We start from the raw sequence: 14362 nt of genomic DNA, 5'->3' as shown, positions 1-14362 counted from the left end.
TTACATTGTTCAAAATTGAAAGGAATTAACAAATCTACTTTGTAAAAGTTACAAATTGATTGATTGCTGTGTTATCATAGAAACAATTTGATGAGTTTCATCTCGTTATTTTTGAGCTTCTGTTCTCCGCCCACCCTCTCCCAGACTCCACCCCTTTATAGAAACCTTGTTAATGAAGGAAGATTGCCCCTAGCTCATTAAATCTGTTCATTTGATCAGTTAAGCTACGCTAGCCTAAAATAGCATCTCAATGCTAATATGTAGCAGCTAAAGCTAATGTTAGCATTCACAGTCCACATTTCTAAAGACACTCCATGAAAGATCAGGACTTCCTGAAGCACTTCTGATCATCTGATGGATGAAGAACCTGAATATCAGATTAAAAACTATAAATATATTTATTGATGAGCTCAGATGTCCATTCAGTAATTTAGCAGCAAAAAAGGGTTTTGAATTGTGAATTAGTTTTAGGTTAAAATATGCTTAATTAATTACTGATCCTGGAATTACGTTGATTAAAAGTTTTAAACCAATCCCTCCCTCTGATTGGCCCAAATGTGCCAATCTTGATCAGCTTTTCAGTCAAACATTTCTGCTTAACCGGAAGCGTTGCCTCACATTAAAATCAGAGAACACACAAGCATTGATTTAATATGTTAACCAATTCCTGATCTTCAGGTTTCTGGGTTTCTGGTTCTGATCGCCACAGCTGAGCCTCAGTCCGGTTCGGACTCTGTCAAAAGCTGCTTCTGGTTTCTCGATCTTGTTTTTCTGTCCTTCACCTCTGTGAAGCTGCTTGGACAGCTGGACCACAGAGAATGAAGGTAAGATGACCATAACAATGTGCTTAAATATTATTTTATCAATCAGATCAATCAGTTTTTATTTGTATGCTGCCGAATTACAAAATGTGAAGAGAATGTGATTTTAGTTTAAGAAGTTATCATTGAATGCTGAGCTGGTTGTTAATATTTTAATGAATAGTTTTATCGATAGATTTTGCTACAACAAGCCAGATTCCAAAGTAAACCAGCTAGCATGCTAACCATTTAGCTTCAAGCTAAATATTTATCTTCAAAGTAGCTTCAAGATAAATATTTAATTTAAAACTGTGACATTCATAAATGAATTAATAACATGGTGACTTTAAAAAGTCCAATATTTTCTCATGATGAGCTAAATATCCATGTTATTTCTCTTAATTTTCACTGTAATTTTATAAACAGTCACTGGTTCTGGTTCTGGTTCTGGTTCTGGTTCCAGCTGAAAAACCCAGAATGGTTTCGGTCTGATTTCCAGCTGTCGGATGGAAAGTCTTCCTCCTGAAGCGGAAATCTCCTCCTCTTCCTCCTTTCGTCTTTCTGCAGATTCAGGCTGAAAGTACGCACCTGATGACGCAGCTGTTACGTCATCAGGTGCGTACTTTCCCGGAGCCTCCGAGGTTCTGGTCTAATCCGCAGCGTTTCCGATCCTCCATCTTTACTTTGAATGGATTTCTTCCTAAAATCCGAGCCGCTGCAGAGTCACAGGAAGCGGCTTTCCCCGCATTTCCTCCCGGCCCCGCAGCTCCAACCCTTCAGCTCGGCTGCGGGATGAAGTGAGTGAACAGATGCTGCAGCCGTCCCGCCCCGAGCCGCCGGTGTTCCCGCAGACAGCAGCAGGAGGGGGGGCTCTCTGACATCAGCACCGAGCGGGCTGCCAGTCTGCGGGACCGGCGAGAAATCGGGGCTGCAGGCGCTGCTGCGGTGTGTTTGCGGGTTTAGCGCTGTGTTTGCGCTGCGTTTGCGCTGCGTTCCTGCTCTGACCGGCTGAAATCAGAACTTTATCTTTTCAGGAGGAGGAAAGTCCCATCATGCACTGCGGCGCTCTTCCTGCTCCTGCTCAGTCTGCAGGAGCTTCTCCATCTGGACCAGACCAGTGATGACGGAAACTTTCCTCTGCTCTGCAGGATTCTTTTCACTTTAGGATATCAGTTTCTACCGCAGGGCTTTGACTAGACCCTTCTGATTGGCCCAGAAGCATCTCCAGCTTCACCTCAGGAACCTCAGGACGTCTCCTCCATCTCAGGATTAATCTGTTTCTGCCATGGCTGCTGGGAGTTTCTGGACCTGGACGCTCCGTGAACTCAGCGGGGAGGACCGGAACCTGCAGCCCTGCGTCCCGCCGGCGGCCCCCTTGCCGCTGGGTGGCTCTGCAGCCGGACTGGAGGAGCAGCAGGGGGCCCTGCAGCCTCCAGGTGAGTTCAGCTCCAGCTGTTTGCTCTGAAGCTTCAGAGGTCAGAGGTCAATCTGGGAGTTACCTGGATCTGGTTCTGAACTCTAACGGTTTGGTGTCTAGATTAAGGCAGAGAGGAAATGAAATCTGATCTGATTGGCTGAGGATGCTGGTTGCCATGGTTACATCCAGAGGTAAAACTACAACCTTTCTGAGGTTTATATTTTATTTAGTGAACATGAATATTTCTGGATCTCCTGATAAAACTCACCTGCTTCTTTAACCTTCGTCTGTTTTCTGCTTCCTGTCATATTCGGCTCCAACTATTGATTATTTTATTAATCAATAATTCTGATGAGTAATTGATTAATCAGATAAAATACAGATTTTTCTTTTAACATGTTCAACCTTCTTTTTTGTACAATATTAAAAATACATAAAAAGATGCAAAGAAATCAATTTTTATATTTAATAAAAATAAGACTTTATTTCCTAAAGGTTAATAAGTTATTTTAGTGAATCCTGATCATTTGTAGCAAAAGATGAATCTGCAGCTAAAAATTCTTTATGTTTTTATAATTTTTGGCTTTAGCTAGTCTGGATGCTCCAGTTAATAATTAATTGATTAATAGATTAGTTGACGATGATTTCAATAATTGATTTCTATTTAATTTAAATTATATTGAGCCCATTTGTGTGTGTGTGTGTGTGTGTGTGTGTGTGTGTGTGTGTGTGTGTGTGTGTGTGTGTGTGTGTGTGTGGAGTGCCTAATCAGCTTTTGTTATTGATCACATAGTTTACACACACAAACAGCTGTTAAATCCAGAAAATACATACTAAAAATAATTTTTTTGGTCATGATTTTGGCGCCCCCTATGGTTCATATATTTTGTACCCATATGACTGGCAATGCTCATCAGAACTGATTTTATGGGAAAATTAAAGATGACAGATTGTTGTCATTGGTGGATCGGACAACAATCATCCGTTTAATGAACAGTGGATCATTAAAGATCCAGCAGGTCCTGGACCTGCATCACCGTAGCAACAGCAGCTTCCTGTTAGACCTGCTGGACTTCCTGATGCTAACAGTTAGCTGCTGGTTTGTTTTATTCTGATAACTGAATGTGTTTTTCTGTTGGGTCGGTTCAGAGTTTGTTCCTTTCTGATCCGTTGCAACCAGGAGATTATTATTGTCAACATGAGTTGAATTGATAAAGTTTTACGTACATTTTTATTGAAAACACAGCGTTCTGCATAACGCCATCAATAATCAGTCTGTCGGTCTTTAATAATCAGGCTGTCGGTCTTTAATAATCAGGCTGTCGGTCTTTAATAATCAGGCTGTCGGTCTTTAATAATCAGGCTGTCGGTCTTTAATAATCAGGCTGTCGGTCTTTAATAATCAGGCTGTCGGTCTTTAATAATCAGGCTGTCGGTCTTTAATATTTCCTGAAGGTCCTGAAGGTTCGTTTCATGTGAGCAGCTGCAGGTTCTGCTCCTCTGAGGTCTCAGTGACTGGAGCAGGTTACGGGTCACAGCTGGAAGTGAAATCTCTTCATGGCGTTTCAGGCGGTTTGCTCCAAACGTGACAGATTAGCATTTCTTTTTGTGACATTTTTAAAGTTGTGTCAAAATTAGTTTGGGGATTGAATGGAAACATGGAGGGTTTGGTTTTCTAACTGAAGCTTTCAGGTGAAAGACTCCTGGTGTGTTTTGGTTCTGGTGTAGATGCTCTGTATCGTCTGCATCGATGCTACAGAGACGTGTTTATTATATTTTCTATAATTCCTCTCCTGGTTTTTACTTGTGGAACTGTAAAGTTGGTGTCTGACGTTCTGAGGCTGAAGTTATTTAACTCCTCCAGCTGAATGTCTCTGGATCTCCCAGCAGCTTTTCCACGGCTTCACATCAAAGCCCGACTCGCTGCTGCAGCTCTGAAAGACGAGTTACAGCCCGCAGGAGGAAGAGGAGCATGATGAAGATTGTAGGACAAATTTAGAAGTCCAGACCCAGAGGAACTCCTTCATGGAAACAGCAGATGAGTTTGAGCGCCTGGAGCAGAGCATGAAACCATTTCAGCTCTAATGAAAGCTGCAGATATTCATGTTTCTGACTCTGTCAATGTTCCCAGCAGAACCAGTTTAAGGAGACTGGAGCTGCTGGGAATGTCCTTGGAGGGAAAAAAGTTTGAATCTTGAAGTGGAGAAATGATGTGAAATCACTGATGGATTTGGTTTGGATAGTTTTTGCTGATCAACGCCTCAGTTTGGAGACCAGATGGTTTTTATGAACAACTTTCAGGTCAGAACTATAAGAGTCTCAGGCCTCATCGCTCCAATCAGCCCAGCTCAGTTCGCTTTAACCCGACTCCAGTCCATCTGCATATAAAGTCCGGTTCGGTTGGTGAGGTGTGAACGCTACTCGACCTCTGACCTCTGGTCCTCCAAAACTCAGTCTGGGTTTGGTTTAACTGAACTCTGGTTCAGTTTGAATGTGAACGTCAAGCGGACCAGAGCCCGCTCCAAAAGAAGGAAGTGAACTACAGCGCAGGGCATTCTGGGTAACTACAAGCTAACCTGCTAGCCTAGCGCTAGCAGCAGAAATGGCTCCTGGTCTTCAGCCAAAGACTAAAGAGAAATCCTCCAACACTAAAATCTGACGCCTCCATCTTGTTTCCATCTGGTGAAGAAGGAAGTTGCTCTCAGTGTCTTCAGAGGTTTTTGTGTCGTTTCCTTCAGTGGTTCTTGGTGCAGCGCCCCCACAGGCCAGGAGGGGAACAGGTTGGTTTGACTCAGAACCACAGCAGCTGGAGGTGGAGCAGATGATGGAGTTCTGGTTCCAGTAGAACTGGGTCGACCGGACCGTCAGGGGGAAATCAGCCTGTAAATGTGAGAGCCTGAAACAGGAAGCTGCTCTGGATGTTTTCATGTTTAGCTGAGGCTACCAGAAGAAGCTGCTCCCTCTGCTGACCTTGAAGCAGAAACTGAACCGTTTGGCTGCAGATGGATCCGTCGCATGCTTCCTAATCTCATGTTTCATGCTAATCTCTGACCGCTTATCATCGTAATCTCACTGAAGTGTTGATGCAGCAGCAGCACGCAACGACTCATCATCATCCTCACGATGAAGGAGGAACCTCATCACTTCTGCTACTTAAAGGATTATTTCACACAAACATCACAAAACAATGAGGAGGTTTCAAAAGAAAACGGAAAAAATCACTTTGGAAAGATTTCTCAATTTTTATCCATCCTAACTCCAAAAGAGTTTGGTTTTTTTTCCAACCAAACAATGACAAAGAAAAAGAGTTTCCAGATGTGGCGCTGCGTCCTCCTGTCCTCCTGTCCTCCTGTCCCTCAGCCAGGGATTAGCGCTGAGCTAACGCTCTGAATCCGGGTTTATCACGCCTCATCCAGTCACGCAGACACCGTCTTCGCTCCGGTTCGGCCCGGAACATAAAACTGAATGTGGAATAAATTCTGGATTCGGAGGAAAGTGAAGCATGAAAGTGACAGAATTGAACTTTTGCTGAAGGGAAACCGACTGAAATGTTTTATTTAAAAATCAGAATATCTTGTTTCTGTTCTGTTTTTCCTCCCAGTTTTGATTTTGTGAACGAGTTTGTTACCTGCAGCGGATCATAAATCAATTTGTTTCCGTCTGAAGAAGAACGGGAAACGCTGAAGGCTTTCATATTCATAAAAACAGAAATCAGCTGAAGGTCGAAATGTTTCTGCTGGTCTGCTTCTGTTTTATATTGACAACACACACACACACACACACACACACGCACGCATGCACACACACACACACACACACACTGCAGGCCGTTTCCAGTGGTCCATTTCTCTTTATACAGGAATAAACTGAACCAAAACTCTGATCTGTTTATATGAAGGAAGATTCGTCTCAGTGAACAGCAGGGATCATTTATTAAACCTAAAATATGTGAAATGTAAAATGTACTTTTTGTTCTATAAAAATGTATTTGTGGTTCAAATTCCTGGGAAAGTGAAGGAACTTTTCTGGACTATCCTGCATCCTTGTTGGTTGGAGGCCAGCATGTCGGCCATGTTGTTGGAGTCTGAACCGTTCGGAGGGTTTTGTTGCGACGTTTAGACCAAATTTAATGAGATCAGGTGTAAAAAGTTGAACTTCTTCTGCGGCGCTGCAGCCTGGTTTCTGTCTGACGTTTCTGGGCCGACAGCCGTGATGGAGACGAGTTCAGCCAAAGGTAAAATCCCGAGGCCGTTTCTCTGATCAGAGCCGACCTGGTTCTGAAGCCCAGACGGGTTCTGGGTCTCATGAAGCCCAGAACCCGTCTGGCTCTGCAGCAGTTAAAGCGGCTGAGGAAAAACCGCCAAACGAACAGAAACAGGATCAGACAATGAGGGACGATATGGATGTTTAGAAAGTTTCATTAAATATTTAAGTTTTAGTGCAGAAGGTGAATAAATGTTTTATGTGTTTTTTTCTGGAAGGTATTTCATCACCAGATCAGTGAAGGTTGCAGTTATGTTCACAAAGATGAAACTATTTACTTTTTTAACTTTGAATTTCATATTTCTGTCTTATTGATTTCTATCAAACACAAACAACTTTCTAAAGAATTGAAAGAGCAGAAGATTAATTATCAGAATGATGATTCGAGCCGTTATCAGAAAAACTCTAAAGTGGAACAAAGGAAATGATTCCAACTGTTGGTGGGACTCGATTAAAATGTTCGGTTAATGCAGGATTTCTCACCTTCCTGCCCTCCTGCCTTCCTCCCTTTCTGCCTTCCTGCCCTCCTGCCTTCCTGCCCTGCATGTTTTAGGCGTTTCCTTTCTGCCCTCCTGGATTGATCCTGGTGGTTAACGGCCTCCAGGACTCGTTGGCTGCAAAAACTCCACAAATAAATCCATCATGTTTCTAGTTTTCTTCCTGCTCTGGACTTTTGTCCTAGTTAAAGTATTTCTCTCTGATCAGACCAGCTGTCTGGTCTGGAGTGCGCTGCCCCCTGCTGGCTGTGAGAGTCACTGCAGCAGCTCATTGTTCTCCATCTTCCCCTCGGTTCTTTTCCTTCCTCTTTTCATTCTTTCTTCACTCTTTTTCTTTAAAGTTTTTACCACTTTTTAAATTTGATTCCTTTTATTGTTGCGATTTCTTTCTATCTTTTTTTTGTTTGTTGTTTTCTTTATTCCTCCTTGGTTTATTTTTCTATTGTTTCTTCATCCTTTGTTTTTTGCTCTCATCCATCTTTCTGTTTTTATCATTCTTCTGTCGTTTCCTCTTTCTCTTTTTGTTTCTCATCAGTATTTTCCTTTTCTTCCATCCTTTTTTTTCTCTCCATTTCCACAAATCTTCTTTTTGTCCCTTTTTTTCTTTCTTCATCTCTTTTCGCTCCAGTTTTCTCCTCTAGTTTCTTTTTTCTTTTGTTCTTCCCTCCATTTTTCTCTCCTTTTTTCTTCCTGTCTTTTTTCTCCTCTCCTGCAGCTGAATCATTTCATCCATGATGTTTTCTAACTGAACACTTAGCAGCTCAATGCTGCGTGCGCACACACACACACACACCCACACCCACACACACACACCCACACACACACACACACACACACACACACACACACACACACACACACACACACACACACACACACACACACACACACACAGCGTGAGATGCTGCACCAACCAGAGCGCAGCATCAGGTCTGCAACATGATTGTTTTTGTCTCTGATGGACAATAGACGATGAAAGAAGCAGCGATGAGGGAAAACAACAACCATCTTTTCTTCTTCTCTTGTTTTTTTGTTCGTCTCTTGTTCCTCCTCTTCCTCCTCTTCCTCCTTGCTGATGTTTTGAGTTTTCCTCCAGGTTCTGTCCTAACGGCGTCTTTTGAAATCAACAGAAACGTCCAGAAATGTGAAAATTTGTGAGTTTTTTAGTTTGATTTGATCAGAAACGTCCTGCCTGGTTTAAATCTCCGGTTTGAATCTGCTTCTTTGTTTCCTTCATTTCTCTGGAGCTGAAACTTTCCTCCATTTTAAAGCTCAGATGATCTGTGGCGTTCCTCAGACAGAGGATTGTTTCTATGCTGACGACTCTGTTGTACGTTTAGATAAAATTTCATGTCAGGAAGTTTCTTGACATGAACCGCCAGATTAAAAGACAAACAGGAGAAAGGTCAAACTGAGGAAGAGGAGGAGGATGAAGGTTGGGATGGAGGACGTTGAGCTTCTGCTATCAGCTGCTTCGTCTGCTGGAGGAAAATCTCTAAAACATGTCAGTCCCTCCCTCACTTCCTGGAAACTCCAGACCATGAGACGCTCTGACCAATCAGGTCGCAGCTGACTCCACCCCCACGCCCAGCCTGAGGCCTCACCTTTGACCCCAACAGCCACCGGTCGTTTCAGACATCCAGCTAGCTAAATATCACATCATGCTGAGCTTCCACTCTTTCTTATAAAGTTACACTTTCAAGAAACATGTAAAAGTTGTTTTGTTGCCTTACCAGAGGCACCGCCATGTTTGGACCGCAGTCCATCCAGACTTTCTGCCAGAACTGTTCTTGTTCGCCAGACGGTGACGGAGTGCGGACAGAGACTGGAGACCGTCCTGGAATCTCCGAGTGTCCCTCAGGTCAACTAGCAGAACCTGAACCAGGTCGGTCAGCAGAACCGGACCAGTCCCCGCCCTGGGCCAGGCCAACGTCTGTTCTGAGGTACAGAACGGTTGGTCACATGACCGAAGCGCCTTCATCGCAGACTGGCTCCAAATCGACTCTTCCAAGCCTTTCCATGTCTTCTAAAGTTAATCAGCCAGGTTTCCTGACCTCTGACCTCACCTGTGATGTTTTGCTTCTAGTGACGAGAATCCGGAGAATCGCATCTGGATCTTGGAGGCTCTGGTTTTCTCTCCAGGTAGGACGGACTCTCTGCCGTAAAACCCGGCCCGGATCCGGAGCTGATCCAGATGTTCTGTCGGACTGAACCGCAGCTGGAGGCTTGACCTTGACGTTGACCTCTGGGGACGGTTGGACCTGGAGGATCTGTCAGACTGCAGCGCTGGTGAGAGGTCAGGCTGCTGGGGGTTGGGCAGGTCAAGGTTAAAGGTCAGCCTGTCTCGGTGGACGCTGTGGTTCTGGTGGCTGGATGACATCAGTTTGATTTTCTGACTCCGTTATTGTTTAGTGATTCTTCTGGACCTTTCAAACGACGTTCAGTTTGGATCAGAACCACCTGTGACCCGGGGTCATGAGGTCCTGAAGCAGATGGAACGATGCTTTTGTGATCGTAGGAAAATGTGGGAAGTTCTGGCGCTGTGACCAGCTGAACATTTTAAACTCTTTCTGGACATTTCTGCGGTTTCGTCAGATTTCGATCAGGAACAGAAACGGTTTTCTAAAGAAGCTCGCGTTTCTGACTCGCACGCCTCCATTCGTTTGCTGATGGATTGAAAGAGAATCTGTTCAACATTCAGCATCTAGTTGTGTTTCCATAAACGTTTTTTCTTTGCAGTTTGAAGCATCGCATCAGAAAAAGTTGATGGAAACGGCAAAATTTAAAAGCACTTTGTCAAGTTTGCAAAAAGGTTTTTCTGCTTGAGGCAAAAAGAGTTCAGATCAAAGGGGAGACGGAAACTGGAGGTCTGAGCCTTACCAGAGGCGCTAAACTCAGAGAAATTTCAAATCTCGCTGGTTAGCGACCTCTACTTCCTGTTTGCTACGCCGTGCGTAGCGTCATCATCTGATGACATCACGCTCTGCTTCGCCTGTTTGATTCGCTCCAAACTGTTTCTCTTTTTTGACATTTTCAAAGTTGGCTCATAATTCTGAGAACAGAAACACGGCTGGTGTTACGATTCCTGACATCATCAGCCGTGAAGTTTTTAACGCTGATGGGCTGAGCTTCCCTGGGTCTCCATGGTAACTGGATTAACGAGAGTCGGTTCATTCTCAGATAAAATACCTTCAGGAATATTTTCAGTGCTCTTCATAATTAGTTTGATGTTCAGTAAATGAGGCGTCTGCATCGTTTCTGTGGATCATATATGGATCATATGTGGATCATATGTGGATCATATGTGGATCATATGTGGATCATATGTGGATCATATATGGATCATATGTGGATCATATATGGATCATATATGGATCATATATGGATCTCTGAGGTGAACCTTCCTGACCGTCTGACCCGATTCTAACATGTTTCTTTATGTTGTTTATGTTTTTAATAAATCTGCCTCTGTTGGTTTGAATAACTTCCTGCTTCCTTGTTTTAAAGTAAAATCTGATTAATGAAATAAATCCCAGTTAAACCCAAACTCATGTTTACATTAAAGTCAGTCTGAGTCCGGTTTGGACCGGTGCAGGCGGGTCATGGCGCCGGTCGCCATGGAGACGGAGCACCTCTCCTCTGAGGTCAGGTTCACGTGTGAGCATTTCACTCCCCCTTAACACAGCCTTAGCAGAGGTCAGAGGTCAGCGCCGGCCTGCTGGCTGTATGCTAACCCTTCGCCTCCCAGGAGAACCGAACTCTGAGTCCGTTCGTCAAATGGACTCTGGATTTACGAGCTGCTTCTGAATTCAGTCCAGCCTGGAGGGAATGAAACTGAAACTAATTTATTTATTTATCTGCAACAAGATTCAGAATGCTTTACATAGACATATACAATTATACTGGAACCAACAACCGGACCGGACCGGACCACAACCGGACCAGAAGACGACCGAACCAGACCGGACCAGACCAGAAGACGACCGAACCGGACCAACTGCGGTCCAGTTGTGAACAGAAAACGTTACATTTTCCCAGCAACAAAATCAGGAGTAATCATCATCAAGTATTGAACTAAATTTGTTCCAGTTGTTTCCAACCGGCTGGTTTTTAGTCTGGATTTAAAGGAACTCAGTGTTCTGGTTCTGTTCTGATGCAGAGCAGAACCAGAACCTGATCCAGCAGCAGTAGATCTTGAATCCGTTCATCGTGTTTTATAGATTCTCTGATCCTGGAAACGTTCTTCAGCTGACAGAAGGCCGTCTTGATAACCGTCTTTATGTGGCTCTGAAAGTTCAGGTCAAAGGTCATCCTGATCTCTGGTTTCCAGCTGTGACTTTTGATCAGTAAACATCAGAAAAACTCCTGAAAACTGAAACCTGAGAGTTTTCAGGGATTAAATCCAGAGATGAATTATAAATACTTTAATAAACGAATCTTTATCCGACGTTCCTAACGAGTGACGGGAATGACTGGATGGGTTTTAGAGTAAAATCCACCTTTTGTTTGTATTTGTGTATGCATATCCAAAAATGATCTATTTTAGCAGCAGATATTCATAAATATACTCATGTTTATTAATATAGATCAGATTTTGAGAGAATGTTTTTTGGTGGATTACTTTGAAACATGGGCGCTGCGCTCCTTCATGTTCCTGCATTTTGATCTTTGTAGTTTATTTTGTGACTCAAGTTGAATTTTGGTGAACTGCCGCTTCGCACCGTTGGTTTTTACTGCTGAGTTTGTGCTGCAGTGTGAAATAAAGCAGAGACGAATCCACCTCAGTCATCAGAAAGCCAGGCGGCGTTAGAGTGAAGCTGCTGGAGGTTTTCAGAAACGAAGCGGCGCGTTTCCTCCGAGTTCAGCTCAGGAGGATTCTCCAGATCCACTCAGGCTAATCTTTTATTATTTAGCCTGATATTAAATTCATAAGATGCTTAGAGTCAAAGTTTGACATGTGTAAATATTGTGTGTGTGTGTGGGTGTGTGGAGTTCATGGTGGAGTCACGGTCTTCTCTTTCCCAGTGGGAGGAAGAGGCAGCTTAGCATTCATCGTAATCTGCTGCTGCGCAGGTCGACAGGAGGGCAACACACACACACATACACACACACACACACACGCCCACACACACACACACACACACACGCACACACACATACACACACACACAGCTGTAAAATGTGAAGCTGTGTAGGAAGTCATGGTTGTGTAATGAGATTAGCCGACTGACTGCTCAGCTTTCAGTTTATGGTTCAGTTTTCTGACTGATTATCATTATTAGTTATTATTGCATTTCCTGATCAGAGCCTCACTGATAGCTGGATCCAGGTGGTCCCGGTTGGTTCTGGTTGGTACCACTTGGTTCCGGTTGGTTCTGGTCGGTACCATTAGTCTTCCCAGAGTCGACTGATCAGCAGAGCTGCTGGTAATGAAGTGCCTTAAACAGTTTTATCAGACGAACTGTCTAAATTTGTGTTTCTGTGAATATTGTCAAATTTTTTGTGTAAATTTATTTATTTATGAAATATTTGTCCTAAAACTTCTCAGTGCTGCCCTCTGCTGGCTGGATCTGTTGCTAGTTGATTTTTTAAAAAGATGTTAGAATCTCACAGCAACAAATTTGATCAGTTATCAATTAAAACATCAATAAGCGCTGCTCAACCCTCTCTGTCCATCTCCACTCGGCTCCGCCCCCAGTGCTTCCTGGCTCCACCCACTTTGGTGATTTATTTTTTCTACTTGTTTGGGGGCGGGGCTATGACTCACTCCGGCCTTCATCAGGCTGCGGTTTGCTGATGGAAAGTTTTCTGGTAGCGCTGATGTAGCAATGCTGGTCAGAACAGGAGCAGAAATAATAGAGCTGCAGAGTTTTGTTTAATGATCCAATTGTTCTACTGCTTGTTTTTTATTTGTTATTGATTTTTACATATTTAGATGAATAAAACTATTAGGAGCCATCATGAAAATTAAAAACTATAGAAATGGTTGGCAGGTCCCTATAAGACATGTATAAAAGCAGGAAGTTTATCGTGTTTATCGCTGTGTCGTGATATGCAGCCTGGAACTTTAATAAATAAAACTGACATTTTTCTTATTATTGGGACGTTTGGCAAATAGATGCTAACTGACTAATCAGGAGAAGTTTGGTTCTGATTTAACTTCAAGTAGTGAGAAAAAAACCTGGATATCTTTTGATTGGGTGTATGTAAACTTCTGGTTTCAGCTGTACTTTGTGACCTGAGGAGGAAATCTGAGCTTTTACCTTTACAAACAGTTACAAAGGTAATTTTATCATAAATTAGTGCTGAGCATTTTTTGTTTTCCTGTTACTTCTACTTGTCAAACTCTGGTCTTTAGGGTGGTTTGCGTCCTGTTAGCGACATAGCTCTGGGATTTTTATAATATTCCTTTATTTGATCAGGTAAAAACCCCGTTGAGATCTAGAACTCATTTTCAAGAGGGACCTGAAACAAACTTCACTCCCCGTCGGGGAATCGAACCCCGGTCTCCCGCGTGACAGGCGGGGACACTCACCACTGTACTAACGAGGAGATAATAGGAGGGATCAGGTGTGTTGAAGCAGATCCACCTCGGTACCAAACAAGCAACCAGCACAGCAGGAAAAACGCTCCATTTTAGATCAAGAAGCGTTGGAGCCATATCCAAAAACAAAAAAATCAGCCTTAAATGATCAGGCCGATCTAAACGTCAGCAGGTTTAAAACGACTGGAAAGATGACAAAAATATGTTCAGTTTTCAGATTTTTTCCATTAAAACCACACAGTTTAAATGGGATTCTTCCGTTAGATCAGAATAAAGTTTTACTTTCAAAATAAAAGGCTTTATATACGGACCAATTTATGAACTTTTGCTTAAAGTGTAAAATGAAACTTTTTTAGCTGAAGATGACTTCAAGAGCAGGTTTACAGGTAGATAACCGGAGTAAAGAATAACTTTTGTTTCCCAGCTCAGCTATCTGTGGAGTTTGGAGAAAATGTCTGACAGCAGAATGACGTGTGAATAAAAGATAACCGTAAGGAGAATAAATATTGCAGCGTTGTGTTTCTGACAGTAATGAGAGCCGACCAGGCCGAGCGTTTGTGACTCAGAGCTCCTCGTTTTACTTCTGCAGCATCTGCGTTCCCGTCCGGCTCGTTCCGCTAACGATGCCGTCAGCCAGCAAAAAATGTCTTCCTGCCTGTTTTCACGCAAAACCTCAGCAGACAGAAACGCGGAGCGTTTGTTGTTTTCACCGTGAGGATTTAATACGGGACTTGTTCCACACATCAAACACGGTTCTGTTGGTTTCAGGACTGAACAGATGAAGTTTACACAGCAGTAGATATTTCTTTCCTGCAGTTAGTTTTTAAATTATCTTTAAATA

The 14362-nt window shown here is 43.2% G+C and overlaps 1 protein-coding gene and 1 non-coding gene across 3 annotated transcripts in view; one reads left to right on the top strand and one right to left on the bottom strand.

Moving 5' to 3' along the window:
• Positions 1-1415: 1415 nt before the first annotated feature.
• pik3r3 (phosphoinositide-3-kinase regulatory subunit 3) overlaps positions 1416-14362 on the top strand; it is a 62322-nt gene continuing 49375 nt past the window's right edge. The window contains exons 1-2 of one of the 2 annotated variants that reach the window (XM_023339011.1): positions 1416-1597; positions 1835-2236. In XM_023339011.1, the coding sequence (XP_023194779.1) occupies positions 2086-2236 (151 nt within the window). In that variant the 5' untranslated portion in view covers positions 1416-1597; positions 1835-2085. Of the gene's footprint in view, positions 2237-14362 lie in introns of both variants that reach the window. The other variant, XM_023339010.1, reaches the window with a different exon arrangement.
• On the bottom strand, positions 13458-13529 carry trnad-guc. The gene has a single exon. It is a non-coding gene; the product is annotated as a tRNA-Asp (tRNA).

The sequence above is a fragment of the Xiphophorus maculatus genome, chromosome 9, assembly GCF_002775205.1.
Source record: "Xiphophorus maculatus strain JP 163 A chromosome 9, X_maculatus-5.0-male, whole genome shotgun sequence".
NCBI lineage: Eukaryota > Metazoa > Chordata > Actinopteri > Cyprinodontiformes > Poeciliidae > Xiphophorus > Xiphophorus maculatus.
Note: the sequence above shows the minus strand (reverse complement) of the source record. Positions and strands in the feature narration are given on the sequence as shown.